The sequence below is a fragment of the Saimiri boliviensis genome, chromosome 9 (assembly GCF_048565385.1).
Source record: "Saimiri boliviensis isolate mSaiBol1 chromosome 9, mSaiBol1.pri, whole genome shotgun sequence".
Classification (NCBI taxonomy): Eukaryota; Metazoa; Chordata; class Mammalia; order Primates; family Cebidae; genus Saimiri; species Saimiri boliviensis.
Window position 1 is genome coordinate 126422238 of NC_133457.1, and position 14725 is coordinate 126436962.

Here is a 14725-nt window from a genome sequence, read left to right on the forward strand (position 1 = left end):
ACTTATTTTCCTCTCTAAATTTTGTATTCTTGTTGACATTTCGTCAAACCTTTTTTCAAAGTTCTTAGTTTCTTTAGATTGTGTTAGCATAAGTCCTTTTAATTCACAGGAGTTTCTTATTATCCACATTTTGAAGCCTGCTTCTGTAATTGGAACACACTCGTTCTCCATCAAGCCTTGTTTCGTTGCTGATGAGGAACTGGGATCCCCTGCTGAGGGAGAGGCGTTCTGATCTTGGGCATTCTCAGCCTTTTTTGGCTGTTTTCTTCCCTTCGTTGTAGATTTATCCATCTGTGGTCTTTATAATTACCGTCTTTGTAATTGGGTTTCTGAGTGAACGTCCAACTTATTGATTCTCAGCGCCGAAATCTGAGCAACCCACTGCGCCGACCAAATCAGCGGCGTTAAGATTGATGGTGCTTTTCCGACTCTGCACCGAGAACCGACGCTCCGAGGCGCCGGCAAAACCGCCTCGCCGGTCACAAGAGTCGCGCTGGCGACCCGTGGGGCTCCTCCGCTGGGAACCTCCTGGTGCGTGAGCAACAAGAATTCATGTGAAGGTGTGGCGTCCTCTCGTTCTTTGCATTTTCAGTGGGAGCTACAATCCCGAGCTGCTAGTGATCAGCCATCTTGGATCTCTCTCCCCCTACTTTTTCTTATTAACTCCTTTTTAAGTTTGGTATCAGCTTTAAACCTCGTAAGATGAGGTGGGGAAGGATTCCTCTTATTCCATTTTCTGGGAGAGTTTGTGTAATGGTGGTGGTATTTTTTTCCTTAAATGTTTGCTGGAATTCACTGGCTCTGACTTCTGGGCTTTCGGGGGGGGGGGGGTGTGAGTGTGTGCGCACGTGTGAACACTTGAAATAATAGATTCAATTTCCTTAACAGAAATAGGCCTACTCAGATTTCTAACTTTTTTGTCAGTTTTGGTAAGTCAGTTTTTGCATGGGAATTTGCATTTTCTGTCAATGTCCTGATGAGCTGGCATCGCGTGGTTCGTATTTTCCCCGGACTCTCCAGTTACAGCACTCCTGCTATTGACTGAATCTTCTCTCTGCTTTCGAAGGGCAGTCGGGAAGTTTGTCTGTCTTGTTAGTCTTTTAATAAAACACCTTTGGGCTTGGTTGGTCTGTTCTTGATTTTACATTTGTTATTTCATTAATTGCTTGTTTCTATTTCTTTCTACTGTCTTTGTGTTTAACTTTCTGCTCTAACTCCTTAAGGTGGGTGCTGAAGTTCATGGATTTTCTGCCCTTCGTTTATAAGATCTGAAGTTAACTATTAATTTTTCCTATAAGCAGTAGCTCTAGCTGCATTTTTTTTTCTTTTTATTTTTTTAAAGACAGGGTTTCACCATGTTGTCCAGGCTGGTCTTGAACACCTAACCTCAGGTGACCCACCCACCTCAGCCTCCCAAAGTGCTGAGATTACAGGCGTGAGCCACCGTGCCCGGCCTCTAGCTGCATTTTGATACGCAGTTTTCATTATCATTCAGTTAAAAATATCTACTGATTTTTGTCATGACATTTTTATTTGACCCATAGGCTACTTAGAAGTAGATTTCTTAGTTTTAAAACATGGGGGATTTTCTACCTACTTTTTGTTTTGGATTTCTTCCTTAATTGCATTGTGACCAGAAATGTACAATATGCTTCCAGTCCTTTGGAAAGTTCCTTGCTGGCACGGTGGCTCGTGCCTGTAATCCCAGCACTTTGGGAGGCCAAGGTGATTGGTCACCTGAGGTCGGGAGTTTGAGACCAGCTGGGCCAACACGGTGAAACCCCTTCTCTACTAAACATACAAAAATTAGCCGGGCCTAATGGCCCGCGCCTGTAATCCCAGCTACTCGGGAGACTGAGGCAGGAGAATCACGAGAACCGGGGAGGTGGAGGCTGCACTGAGCTGACATCGTGCCACTGAACTCCAGCCTGGGTGACAGAGTGAGACTTCATCTCAAAGAAAGAACAAAAACATACCTCATCTTATGGCCCAGCATGTGATCAATTTTTGTCAGGGTTCCATGTGACTTTGAAACTCTGTGCCATTTTCAGTTGTTTGGTATAGTTTTCTGGTTAAGTTATTTACTGTGTTGCTCAGACCTTTATGTAGTGTGTGCTGCGTCTGCTCATCTTGTCGCTGGCTGACAACAGCATTTTAAATCTCCCTGTCATCGCAGATCTGTCCCTCCTGTGCCTGTCACACTGCTCTCTGCTGTGGGCGTGGAGGCTCCGTCGCTGGGTGCGTGCACACTTAGAATGGCTGTGTCTTCCTGGTGGGGCGGCCCTTTTTCAGGCTGAAATGCTCTTCGTCGCCCCTGTTTCTTGCATCTGAGCTGCTGTGATACACCTGCTGCTTCACCAGGTCGTGTTTCCGTGGAATCTCTTCTTCCTGCTTTTACTGTTTACCTTTCTTTTACCTGCCGTTTCAGATATGCCCTCTAGGCCTCGTATAATTGGGTATTGTTTTTGTCCAGCGTGACGGTCTTTTTATTAAAAGATTTTTTCCATTTATATTTAATGAAATTAATGATATATTTGCGTTTATATGTATAATCTTCCTTTTTTGTTATACTTGTTATGCATTTTTATTATCTGCTGTCTTCGGTTGAGCAGATTTTTTAATGGAAAAACTTAAACACACGCAGAAGGAAAGAGCCTTGTGTGATGAAGCCTCATGTTTTCGTAACGTGGCTTTCAGCGACTGTCAGTGTGCGGCCAGTACTGTTTTCCGTCCCTCTCCCTGAGCCCTCTACATTCTGTATTATCTTAAAACAAATCCCAGACGTGATACGACACTGTCTGTAAATATTTCAGTTATGTTTTTCTAAAAGAAAAGACTCAAAGGTAACCCACTGCCGTGAGCAGCTCCTACCTTTAGAATGTTTCAGTGCTTTCATTGAATATTTCACTGTGTTCATCCTGGCATTGAGACCCAGAGAATCACCCCGTGCTCAAAGTGCCCCCTTGGGTCTGACTCACACCTCCTGAGCTCTGCTTCGGGCCATTTCTTCTTGCTCTTTCCTCCGAGAATATGACAGTGTCCCCTTTAAAATCATTTGTTTGCTTTTCACACTTGAAAATCCAGCCCAAACTTTAGAATCATGGAGTCACACAGCAGAAAATATTTCGGCTGGTGGGTCTGTGCAGCGCATAGGGCGGGGCCTGTGGGAGGGGCGGGGCCTGTGGGAGGGGGCGGGGCCTGGCCCTGGATTCATCCTTCCCGGTCTTGGCCCCCCGGGGTCACCATCCCCTCCCTGTCTTCATACCTGGACAGTGTCTCTGAGGGTTTATGGGTTCTCACCTCACCACGTGACTGATTCCTCCAGGCAGGTTTAGTAAGTGAATCTTCTCACTGCCACCAGGACCCATTCCCTCTCACTTTATTACCAGGAGCCGCGTCCCTTCCACCAGACCCTCCCCTTCTCTCTCGCCTCAAGGGGAGGAGCCGAGAGGATTTCACTCCCCGCATGACAGACGCACATACGTGTGCCCACCTTGGCCTCTAAAGCTGTCCCCGCCCCCTCCCAGGCGACTCAGAACAGGAGGTGATACTGACCACCAAGACCCCCAAGGCCACCGTGGGGGGCCTGAGCCCCTCCAAGGGCTACACCGTGCAGATCTTCGAGCTCACCGGCTCTGGGCGCGTCCTGCTGGCTCGGAGGGAGTTTGTGAGTAAGTCTTCCGTCCGACAGCTGGGTACCCCCTCCTCCGGGCCGGGTCCCACCGTCTACCAGGCCAGTGCCTCACCCTCCTCCAGGCTGCGTTCCAGCCCCAGGGGTGGGTGTGTGTGAAGCAGCTCTGGGCTGACTCACCAGCAAGGCTGCCTTGCCCCTGACACCTTTCGGTGCCTCCCAGGGTCTGGGCCCTCAGCACCCACAGATGCGCCCTTGATGGGGGGTGTCTGCAGCTCCCGGCGCACCCGGCCCTCCACTCCCACCCCGACTGCCCTGGCTTCTCCCTGCAGTTGAGGAGCTGAAGAGGAGCTCCCTGGACAGGAGCAGCCGGAGGAGTCTCAGCTCTGGAGCCCCGGAGCCCACCCCCTCCCTCGTGGGGAGCCCAGGCCCTGAGCAGGCTTCGGAGCCCCGAGTTGCCTTCCAGCCAAGCCGGGATCCGCCCACTCCCGGTGGGTCGCAGTGGAGGGAGAGTAAGTCTCGGGGAGCAGTGACCTTTGGTTTCTCACATTTCTCACCATGAGGCCGGGAAGTTCTTCCTCACGCCTGACCACACTCTCCAGCTTTAACCTAAGGTTGCCACGTGCCCAGCTTCACTCAAGCCAGGCCACTGGGAGCAGGTGGTCCCATGACCTCTGACCCCTCTGGGAACCTCCAGCCTGGGTCTGGGGGGGTGCGTGAAAGGAGTGGGTCATGTTCCCCCAGGAATGGGATCAGGAGGAGCAGAGCTGGTCCGGGGGCCCTGGAGGGAGGGGCAGAACCACACCAGGACAGAAGAGAAGCCGGGTTAGGGGTGGGCACAGATGGGGGCAGTGCACTGTGTCTGCCCACGGGGCCCCCGCAGGCGGGGCTGCGCTTCCCCACAGAGCTGGAAGGGCCTGGCTTCGTCTCTGCCGTTAGATTAGGGTCCTCAGAGACAGGATCGTGCCTCCCCCGTCAGGCTTGGAACTGAAGGAAGTGTCCCCCTCTTTAGTCTTGGGCACGCCCCCTCCAGAGGAGAGGGGTCCTTCAGTCTGGTGCTGTCCTCCTCACAGGGTGCTGGGCCCTGCTGTCTACCCTGGACTTGGGCCCCCTCCCCAGGGAAATGTCCCCACCCGTGCAGGCCTCAGACCAGCTGAGCCTCTTCTGTCAGCCCTGGGGTGGCGGGGGAGGCCCGCCCTGATGGCTGCTGGCCTTGTTCAGCCATCTCCCGGGGTCTGGCCCTGGCTCTGGGGCATGCCCTACCAGGCACTGTCTGTGCAAAACTCTGGGGAGCACCAGACCGGGGCTGAGGGCTTTGTCTGTGCTGGAGCTGTCTGCAGTGCCCACCCTCTCTTCTGTGCCCGGTTTGCATCCGGTGGAATTTGGCTTGGTGTCAGGGTGTGCAGCGAGGGCCGGCTCCTGTGCAAAGAGCCGTGTGCAGCGGCCGCCGGGGTCGTGGAGGATGGAGGTGCCCGAGCACCCGGGGGCCTTACGTCAGCCGTGGCGGACCTCACAGCAGGGTCCATGCAAGGCTGTCTAGTCTGGTGGGGTCCGAGGGTCTCGGGCTCCTTTTCCCCAACACCTGGCCCAGCCCGACTCACTCCTGTGGCCGGAGCCCCAGGGAAGGTGATCTGGGGTTGGGACCAGGCCTGGAGTGGTTTGGGGGTCTTGGGCCAGTGACCGGCCTCACCTGGCACCTTGCCCGCTCCCTGCCGTCCCAGCTGCCCCCCAGTTTCACTGCCTGCCCCCCATGCCTGCTGACATGGTCTTCCTGGTGGACGGGTCCTGGAGCATCGGCCACAGTCACTTCCAGCAGGTCAAGGACTTCCTGGCCAGCGTCATCGCGCCCTTTGAAATCGGGCCGGATAAGGTCCAAGTAGGTGGGTTCTGGCCACCCGCCTCCTACTCCTCCCTGGCATGGTCCCCACAACTCTGACTACCCGGGGTGGGCTGTGACCTGTGGGGGTCCCCACAGCAGCCAGGGCTCCCACCTTGGGGGCAGGGCGCCTGCTGCATGTGAGGTGTTTGGGGCCCCTCCATGTGGAGGCCCTGACTCTGTAGCGGCGTCTCCCTGGGGACCCCGCAGAGGCCTGTGCAGCTCCCCGGACATTCAGCCCGAGCCACATCCCTGCCCCCAGGCCTGACACAGTACAGCGGGGACGCCCAGACCGAGTGGGACCTGAACTCCCTCGGGACCAAGGAGCAGGTGCTGGCAGCCGTGCGCCACCTCCGCTACAAGGGGGGAAACACGTTCACAGGTGCGGCCCGCCGCCCACCCCATCCTGAGGGTAGACCTCCTTCGGCAGCCCCCCAGACCTCAAAAGCTTGTGTATAAATCCCGCCCCCTCCGCACCTTTGCAAAGGGCACGGTCACCCCCTCGTTTACCTTCAACGGAAGCGAGAGCCCATGTCCAGCGCACTGCTCCTCTGTTCCACCGACACTCTGGCTGGGTCCGCACCGGCCCCATCTGGCTGCTACCTGCAGATAGTGCCCGACTGGGGGTTGGGGCTCCTCTGGGGGGCACTGCCCCCTCGAGCTGCCGCCCAGCCTCCTGGCAGCCTGCAAGGAAGGAGAGAGTCCCTGCTGTGCGGTTGCTGCCAGCCGGGCACCCGGAGGGGATGCTGACGGCCGCCTGGCACTTTATTCCCACTGCTCCCAAGGCCTGGCCCTGACCCACGTGCTGGGACAGAACCTGCAGCCGGCGGCCGGCATGCGTCCAGAGGCGGCCAAGGTGGTGATTCTGGTGACGGATGGCAAGTCGCAGGATGACGTGCACACTGCCGCCCGCGCCCTCAAGGACCTGGGTGTGATTGTCTTCGCGGTGGGTGAGCACCGTGTGGCCCCCGGCCCTAGGCTGGACCCTCACCACCAGGTTGGGCTCGGGGTGGCAGCTGGGAGCTGGCGTCAGACTCCTGGTCCTGAGCTCAGCTTCCACGTCCACGGCACGGGCTGCACGCAGAGTCGGGCACTGCCTGGCACTCGGCGGCAATGTGGCCGGTGGGCAGCATGGGCGCGGCCACTCCCTTTTCAGTCTCCTGCTGTTTGCTGCCGTCCGCAGAAGCCCCCGCCCCTGCCCTCGTGGCCTGAACCTCCCTGGTGCGATATTCACCGAGGAGCCCGGGCTGTCCCTGCTGTCCCCTGGCGAGGAGCTTCCTGGCACCCTCCAGGGCCTGGGACTCATGGGAGAATCAACTCCGTCCTGTAGGGAGGGAACGCAGATGTTGAGGTGGGAGTCCTGGGGGTAGAGACCCTTCCTCGATGCCCCAACCCCTCAGGAGCACCTGACCCGAGCTCGGGTGGCGGGCCAAGGAGGGTAGCCTTGGGCCTCCTCCTCTGGCCCAGTCTCCACGGAGACCCAGCCGCCGCGTGGTGGCCCCGTCGGGTGACCCCGGCACGGGCCGACTCACCTCCGTTCTCACGAGCAGGTGTGAAGAACGCGGATGAAGCTGAGCTGAGGCTCCTGGCGTCCCCGCCGCAGGACATCACCGTCCACAACGTGCTGGGCTTCCCACAGCTTGGCGCGCTGGCCGGCCTGCTCAGCCGCCTCCTCTGCCAGAGGCTCCAGCGTGGGGGCCCGTGGCAGCGTCCAGGTGAGAGGCAGGGCCGCCCACGCAGGCTGCAGCCCCGCCAGCCCCACCTAGCCACTGGGGCAGAGGGTGGGGGGTGCTGTGCCTCCCGTGTGGGACTTGAATCTGGTTCCCGTGGCTCTGAGGGGTCTGCGCCACCCCCCCACATCTGCCCTCCGAGGGGCCGGGAACAGCTTTCCTGTCCCTCCTGTGAGTGGCCACCCGCAGCGCTGACCCCCGCCCCCACCCACCACCCCAGCAGCGGCGGCTCCGGCCCTGGACACCCTCCCTGCCCCCACCAGCCTGGTCCTGACCCAGGTGACCTCCTCCAGCGTCCGCCTGTCCTGGACTCCGGCCCCGCAGCTGCCCCTCAAGTATCTGATCGTGTGGCAGGCCTCCAGAGGTGGCACCCCCAGGGAGGTGAGACGGCCGGCCTGCGGGTTCCCCGGGCAGGTCCTCCGCATCACAATGTCTGATGAGCCAAGGGGAGGCCGGGAATAGAGGCCCACAAATAACTGGGTTCAGGCGATAGGGGGATGGCGAGGGGATGGCGGCCAAGAGACTCAAGACAGGGCTGCGTCTGGAGGCCGAGGAGGGTGGCGCAGAGGACGTGCCGGGGCGCTGGGGATGGGGCCGGACTCGGGGCGGCTTCTCCCCTTGATTGATCGATCGATTGATCGATCGTAGTGGGTTGCCCACGCTGTGCCTGGTGCTACCCTTGTAGGTACCGGGAGTGCGGGCCTGCAGGAAGGGGGGGCACCCTGTGGGCCCTGGCCAAACCCACACCCCAGCTGACGGAGTTCCTGCCCGGCCCCAGCCCCCGGCGCGCCCCCTTCCTGCCTCCCTCGCCCACTCTGTTCCAGGTGGTGGTGGAAGGGCCGGCCGCCTCCGTGGAGCTGCACAACCTGACCTCACACACACAGTACCTGGTCTCCGTGCTCCCTGTCTACGGGGGCGGGGTCGGCGAGGGCCTGCGGGGCTTGGTGACCACAGGTAGGTGGGAGCCCGGGGGGCCAGGTTCTGGGTGGGAGGCCCCACTCTCGGCTGCCCCTTGGAGCCTGGCACCCAGGGCAGCGTAGCCAGCAGCCCTGGGTCTTAACTACCCACAGTTGGCACCATCCCGTTTGCTGTGTGACCAAGGCTGTCACTGGGCCCCTCTGACCCTCAGTGTTTTCTTCTGAACACCAGCTAGACCGTTTGTGTCACCACCTCAACCATAACCACAGCCCAGTCTGCTTCCTGTCCACACTGTTTATGGAGTTGCACCCTGCTTGGCCCCCAGCATGTGGCGTAGCTCGCTGGGTTCTTGGACCCCCGGGGACCGCCATGAGCCCTGCTGCAGTAGCCTTGTTGAGATGGAATTTATACATCCCACCATCTACCCATTTCAAGTACACAGCCTAGTGGCCACAGCCACAGTTCATCTTAGATCATTTTCTGCCCCCAGAGGAGCCCCTGGACCCCTAAGCGCCTTCTCCTCTGCCCCCGCCCAGCTCTGGCAACCTCAAGCCCGGCTTCTGTCTCTGGGTGGGCCTGTCCCGGACGTTTTGTGCAGGCGAAGTCACACCGGGCAGCCTTTGGTGTCTGGCTGTTTCCCGAGGCCCGTCTTACCCCCGGAGGCCACGTTCCTGCCATGGCCCCAAGGCAGATGGCCTTACACAAACCTGTGGGGTGGCCTTGTGTCCCCAGAGCTTGCGCCACAAGCTCGGCCCAGGGTGGAGCCTGAGAGGCGCCACTTCGAATCCCACGTATCTACTGCGTGCTGGCCGCCCCCACCACTCTGGTGTGAGGGTCGCCTGTGCGTGGTGTGATCTGCTTGTGGGCTCCCTTTCTAAAGTGCCCCCCACGGCCCCCAGCACCTCTGCCTCCGCCCCGGGCACTGACCCTGGCCGCACTGACACCCAGAACCGTCCACCTCACCTGGCAGCCCTCGGCGGGGGCCACCCACTACCTGGTGCAATGGCTGCCTGCCTCCCCGAAGGGGGAGGAGGAGGAGAGAGAGGTGAGCTGGGGCGGGGGTGGGGAGGCAGGGGAGTGGGGCAGAGGGGGTGGGGCCGGCCTGGATGGGAGTATCCAGTCGTGCCTCTGCAGGTGCAGGTGGGGCGGCCCGAGGTGCTGCTGGACGGCCTGGAGCCAGGCAGGGACTACGAGGTCTTGGTGCAGAGCCTGCGGGGCCTGGAGGCCAGCGAGCCCCGGGGCATCCATGTCAGGACGCGTGAGTGCCCCGACCGCAGCTGCCTGCCCACGGGGCAGGTGCCTCATCAGGTTCCTCAGCCTTCCGTGGCGTGGGGGGCCTCAGGCCCCCTCGGTCCCAGCCACTGCCCACCCCTGCCCTGTCCACGGAGGCCGCGTGCTGCCCTTGAGGCTCTGCTGTGCTCTGCAGCGCCCCCGGGCCCCCCGAGACACCTGGGCTTTTCGGATGTGAGCCATGACTCGGTGCGAGTGTTCTGGGAGCGCATCCCCAGGCCTGTGCGCCTGGTCAGGGTCACCTACACGTCCAGCGAGGGCGGACACTCGGGGCAGGTGAGAGCAGAGCTCGCTGGGGCCCGAGTGCCTCGGGGGACCACAGGGCCCTGTCGGCAGGCATGGGGTGGAGCCAGCCATCAAATAACACGCTTAGAACCACAGCTGCCATGAGGCGCACCGCAGGCACCTGCTGTGCAGCAGATGCGGGTGTGGGGGCCGTGGGGGGCCAGGCGGTGGGCCCCACCCAGCAGGCCGCCCTGCAGCTCTGGGCTGGGCCTGGGTCTCTACCCAGCAAGGGCTCCAGGCCCCTGCTGCACCTGCCACGTCTCCCACCTAACCTACTACAGACAGAGGCTCCTGGGAACGCCACCTCAGCCACGCTGGGGCCCCTCTCCTCCTCCACCACCTACACCGTCCGCGTCACCTGCCTCTACCCCGGGGGTGGCTCCTCCACGCTGACCAGCCGGGTCACCACCAGTGAGTGGGGAGCGGTCGGGCTGGGGTCCGGCGGGGTCCTGCCCCCTTCTGCCCCGCTGGATAGTTCACATCAAGTGTTTCGGGTGCCTGCTCTGGGCCAGGGCTGAGCCAGGTGGGGACGGGCACCCGGGCGGGTGTGACGGGTGTGGTGGGTTTTCCTGGGTGTGGCTGCCTCTCCTCTGAGGCGCCCAGGCTCAGGAGCTGCACCCCAGCTTCTGTCTCCGCTTCCTTCAGAGAAAGTGCCCAGCCCCAGCCAGCTGTCCGTGACGGAGCTGCCAGGGGACGAGGTCCGGCTGTCATGGGTGGCTGCAGCCCCGTCTGGCGTGCTCGTGTACCAGATCAAGTGGACGCCTCTGGGAGAGGGCAGGGCTCGTGAGGTGGGCGGGCTGGGCTTGTCCCTCGTCCGGGCTCAGAGCCTGAGGACCCCGCTGCACCCGGTGACCCTGGCTCTTCTCTCCCCAGGTCTCTGTCCCGGGGAACCTCGGCTCAGCTGTCTTGCCTGGCCTTGGGAGGCACGCGGAGTACGACGTCACCATCCTGGCCTACTACAGGGACGGGGCCCGCAGCGACCCTGTGTCCCTCCGCTATGCCCCCTGTAGGTGCCCCTCTGCTTCCCCTCTGCCGGGTGTGGTGTGGGGCACGGATGGGCCCGGGGGACCCCGACTCACCCGCTCCACAGGTCCAGGACTCCCAGAACTGCTGGCAGGCAGGCTCCTGGAGCCCCGACCACTGGGCCTGGTCACTGGAGTCCGCAGGGCTTCCTTGAGTCCACATGGGGACAGGTGTTCCCCCGTGGCTGAGTGTACAAACCACGTAGTGTCTGGAAGGGCAGCCCAGGCAGCAGCCCTGGTTGGGGGTGTGGTGGGGGCCCTGGCAGGGGCATGGTGTGGCAGGAGCGTGGTCTGGGTGTGGTATGTCGTGGGTGTCGTGGGGTGTGGTGTGGGGAGTGGGTGGGGTGTGGCATGGGTGTGGCAGGGATGTGGGTGTGGTATGGGTGTGGCATGGGTGTGGTATGGTGGGTGTGGTGTGGGTGTGGCAGGGGTGTGGTGTGGTGTGGGTGTGGCATGGGTGTGGGTGTGACATGGTGGGGTGGGGAGTGGGTGGGGTGTGGTGTGGGTGTGACATGGGTGTGGGTGTGGCGTGGCGTGGTGGGGACAGGGCACACACAGGGTAGGGGCTGGGTGGCTGGTCCTCTGGCTGCGGGCACCTCCTTTCTGGAAGGGTCTGAGCCCCACACAGCCGATGCTCTCCGTCAGCCATGGTGAGCAGGAGCCCCCCCTCCAACCTGGCCCTGGCCTCGGACACCCCCGACAGCCTGCAGGTCAGCTGGACACCCCCTCGTGGCCCCGTGCTCCGCTACCAGCTCACCTACGCGCCCGCCTCTGGCTCAGGACCTGAGAAATCCGTGAGTGTTGGTAGAGCTTGAAGCCACCACCCCTCATGGGGCCTCCTGGAAGGGGCGTGGTCATGCCATCTGCAGAGGGCGGCAGCACTGCCACGGTGGGACCCGAGGGAGGCAGCGGAGCCGCGTGGACAAGCGGAGTTGCCCAGGAGAAAGGGACCAGGCATCCTCCTTCCCCTAGGTCTCCGTGCCAGGACCCAGGAACCACGTGACACTCCCTGACCTGCAGGCAGCCACCAAGTACAGGGTCCTGGTGTCAGCTGTCTACACAGCAGGCAAGAGTGAGGCTGTGTCTGCCACGGGCCAGACGGGTGAGTGGGCACCAAGACCCCAGACCAAGGAGCCCCAGCCCCAGCCAGGGGAGAGGGGCTTCTCCCGTCAGGGGTACTCCTTCCTGCCTTCTCTGCCCATGAAGGCTTCCGAGCACCTGCCATGGAACAAGCCTATGTCCCTGCCCCCAGGACATGCGTGCCGCTGGGCCCGCCCACACACCAGGCATCTCTCTGGCCCCAGGACACACATGCCCCATCTCCCTGGCCCTGCCAGTTCAGGGCTCCCCTGGGTGACCAGTACCCTCAAAGGGTGCCACACCCCCGGGACACCTGGTATGGCGCCGGCCCCCCCAGGCTGTCTTCCTGGGGACAGTGGGGGCAGTTGCTCACTCAGTGAGATCCCAGAGGTGATAGGCCTCGTCTGGGAGGTGTTGGGACCACAGTCCTGAGGCCACGGCGTGGGTGGCAGATGGGACATAGCATAGTGCCACCTGAGGACCACAGGCTGGGGCGTCATCCACGAAGCGGCCCCTCCCCAGCGGTCAGTCAGGCGTGGGGGCCAGGCTGCCCCCTCACATGTACCCCATCTCCTCTCAGCAACCTGCCCGGCCCTCCGCCCCGACGGCTCCCTCCCAGGTGGGTCCTGTGCTCCCCCTGCCCCGCCTCGCTCTCTCGGGCTCTTCCTGGGCGTGGGGCCAAGGGTGTCGTGACCTGGGGCCCCACGGTGGTGTGGTCGGAGGACGTCTGGGCGGGTTTGCGCCTCCACAGATGTCCCCGTGGCTTGCTGGGCGGCGGTTATTCCTGCTTCTCACTGAGGGAACTGAAGCTTACCCAAGGTCACGGCCGGGACCCAGCAGAGCTAAGGCAATGCTGGGGGCCCTGGGTCCTTTCTGGCCCCATTCCACAGTCTCTGTTGACTGGAGCCGAGCCTGGGTCCTCATGTGAGTCGCCTGAGAATGAGGCCCTCCCCAGAGAGGGGCTGAGAGGTGGATGGCTCAAGGCGGGGGACAGTGCAGAGGGTGGGGGCGCTGCGGGTGCTGAGCGCTGTGAGCCTGCGGGGCTGCGGCTGCTCTGAGCCTGCAGCGGGGACAAGCCAGGACGGCGGGGCCGGTGGGGCCGGTGGGGACAGTGGGATGGTGGGGACGGTGGGGACAGGGGCTGCTAACTTGAAACAGGCCTTGGAAGGGGCTGCAGCCCCGACCGCCTCCTGCCCGGCCTGCTGGCAGCGCTGATAAGCAGCTGTGTGAATGGGATCTCACCCTTCACTTTGTGCCAGTTCGTGCCGGACATGGAGCAGGGGCTTCACAGGTGGTGGGTGGCGCTTCGGCCCTGCGTGGTGGGGCTCGCCAGGGAATGGGGCCGTCACGGGCCCCCAGGCAGTGTGGATGGAGCGAGCCGGGCACGCGGTGTGCCAGCCAAGGGGAACTCGTGGGCAGAGTCTTTCTCGGAGGGAAGAGTGACCCTGGGAGGGCTGCGGACCCCATGCACTGTGCTTGCTGGGGAGCGCGGGTGCAGGTGGGGCTCCCGGTCGGAGGCTGGGCTTCCATCTTGTCCGTCGCTGGGTCTCCAAAGCTGGGCGTTCGGCCCAGTGATTTCCCAGGGCAGCCTGGGGGAGGCTTTCTCAGGGTGCTGGATTCCTTTGAGGAGGGGGCGGGGGGGCGGTGCCCAGCCCAGGGACTGAAGCAGACCCCTGCCCACCCCCAGCCCCTGTGCTGACGTCCCACCCACTCACCCGGCTCCGTCAGCCGCTCCCTCCCACCACGCTGCGGCCCCTGGGTCCCTCTTGAGCCCCCGCTCCTGCCTCTCCGCTGCTCCCCTGCCGTCTCTGATGGTCCCTCAGTGCCCTCTCCCCCACGACGTCCCGCAGGGTTTGACCTGATGGTGACCTTCGGCCTGGTGGAGAAGGTTTATGCTTCCATCCGAGGCGTGGCCATGGAGCCCCCTGCCTTTGGTGCGACCCCGACCTTCACGCTCTTCAAGGACGCCCAGCTGACAAGACGAGTCAGGTGCGAGGGCAAGGCTTGGCGTGGAGCTGGAACCGCATGTGCCAGGGCCTCTGACGGTGAGCAGGGCCCGGGGCACGTGCGGGCAGGAGCCCCCTGGAGGCTGTGGGACAGGACAGTGCCCCCGGCCTTGAACAGCTACGTCAGCGACCAGCAGACTCACCCCAGAGCTCGCACTTCAGAAATTCACGTTTTAAAATTAGTAAGATCTCCTCGGCGGAGTGTGGCCAGCCCCCGGCGTACTTTTCAGCCAAGTCGGGGGGATTTCCTGCGCGGGCCGAGGACTCCTCAGGCTGCCGGCGCCCCAGGCTGCCCTCCCGCGAGCGGCCCTTTCTCCCACCTGCGGCGCTGCGACGGGCCTGCCGGTAGCTGGATGTGTGGGAGTGGCTTTCACGCAGCTCTGCACCAGCCTCGAGATGGTTCCTGCCTCCGCACGTCCGCCCTGCCTGATTTACGGGGGATTGTCAGTCCTGACCCTGAACTGTGACGTTCGCTGCGTGATGCTTTAAGTTAAAATGTTGCAGATGATAAAGGCGAAAGCCAGGTGTGGTGGTACACATCTGTAGGCCCAGCTACTGGGGAGGCCGAGTCAGGAGACTCGCTTGAGTCCAGGAGGTTGGAACTTGCCCGGGCCAGGTAGCCAGACCCCGTCTCTACAAACAAGCCAGCAAATAAACAAACAAACTTAGCTGGGCCCGCTGGGCAGTGCCAATGAGCGTGAGTCTCGGGAGCTGCTCCCAAAAGCAGAGCTGCCTTTCTGTGACCCCGGAACCCTCCTGCGGGGTGTCCTGGGCTGGCACACCCTCACCCCCACGGGGGCCTCCGGGAGTGCAGGTCTTGGTGAGCCCTTGCTGGGGTCATCTAGGATGTGACCTGGGATGACCCTGGGCTGTGTGGATGCCCCTGA

The 14725-nt window shown here is 61.9% G+C and overlaps 1 protein-coding gene across 2 annotated transcripts in view; it reads left to right on the top strand.

The window, feature by feature from the left end:
• COL20A1 (collagen type XX alpha 1 chain) overlaps positions 1–14725 on the top strand; it is a 37472-nt gene that overhangs the window by 8598 nt on the left and 14149 nt on the right. For both annotated transcript variants that reach the window (XM_074406766.1, XM_074406767.1), the window contains exons 4-21: positions 3528–3671; positions 3964–4143; positions 5353–5511; positions 5770–5889; positions 6293–6457; positions 7058–7222; positions 7458–7618; positions 8062–8191; positions 9055–9200; positions 9290–9413; positions 9582–9721; positions 10012–10141; positions 10376–10518; positions 10604–10736; positions 11398–11546; positions 11725–11854; positions 12413–12451; positions 13683–13821. In XM_074406766.1, the coding sequence (XP_074262867.1) occupies positions 3528–3671; positions 3964–4143; positions 5353–5511; positions 5770–5889; positions 6293–6457; positions 7058–7222; positions 7458–7618; positions 8062–8191; positions 9055–9200; positions 9290–9413; positions 9582–9721; positions 10012–10141; positions 10376–10518; positions 10604–10736; positions 11398–11546; positions 11725–11854; positions 12413–12451; positions 13683–13821 (2497 nt within the window). The remainder of the gene's footprint in view (positions 1–3527; positions 3672–3963; positions 4144–5352; positions 5512–5769; positions 5890–6292; positions 6458–7057; positions 7223–7457; positions 7619–8061; positions 8192–9054; positions 9201–9289; positions 9414–9581; positions 9722–10011; positions 10142–10375; positions 10519–10603; positions 10737–11397; positions 11547–11724; positions 11855–12412; positions 12452–13682; positions 13822–14725) is intronic.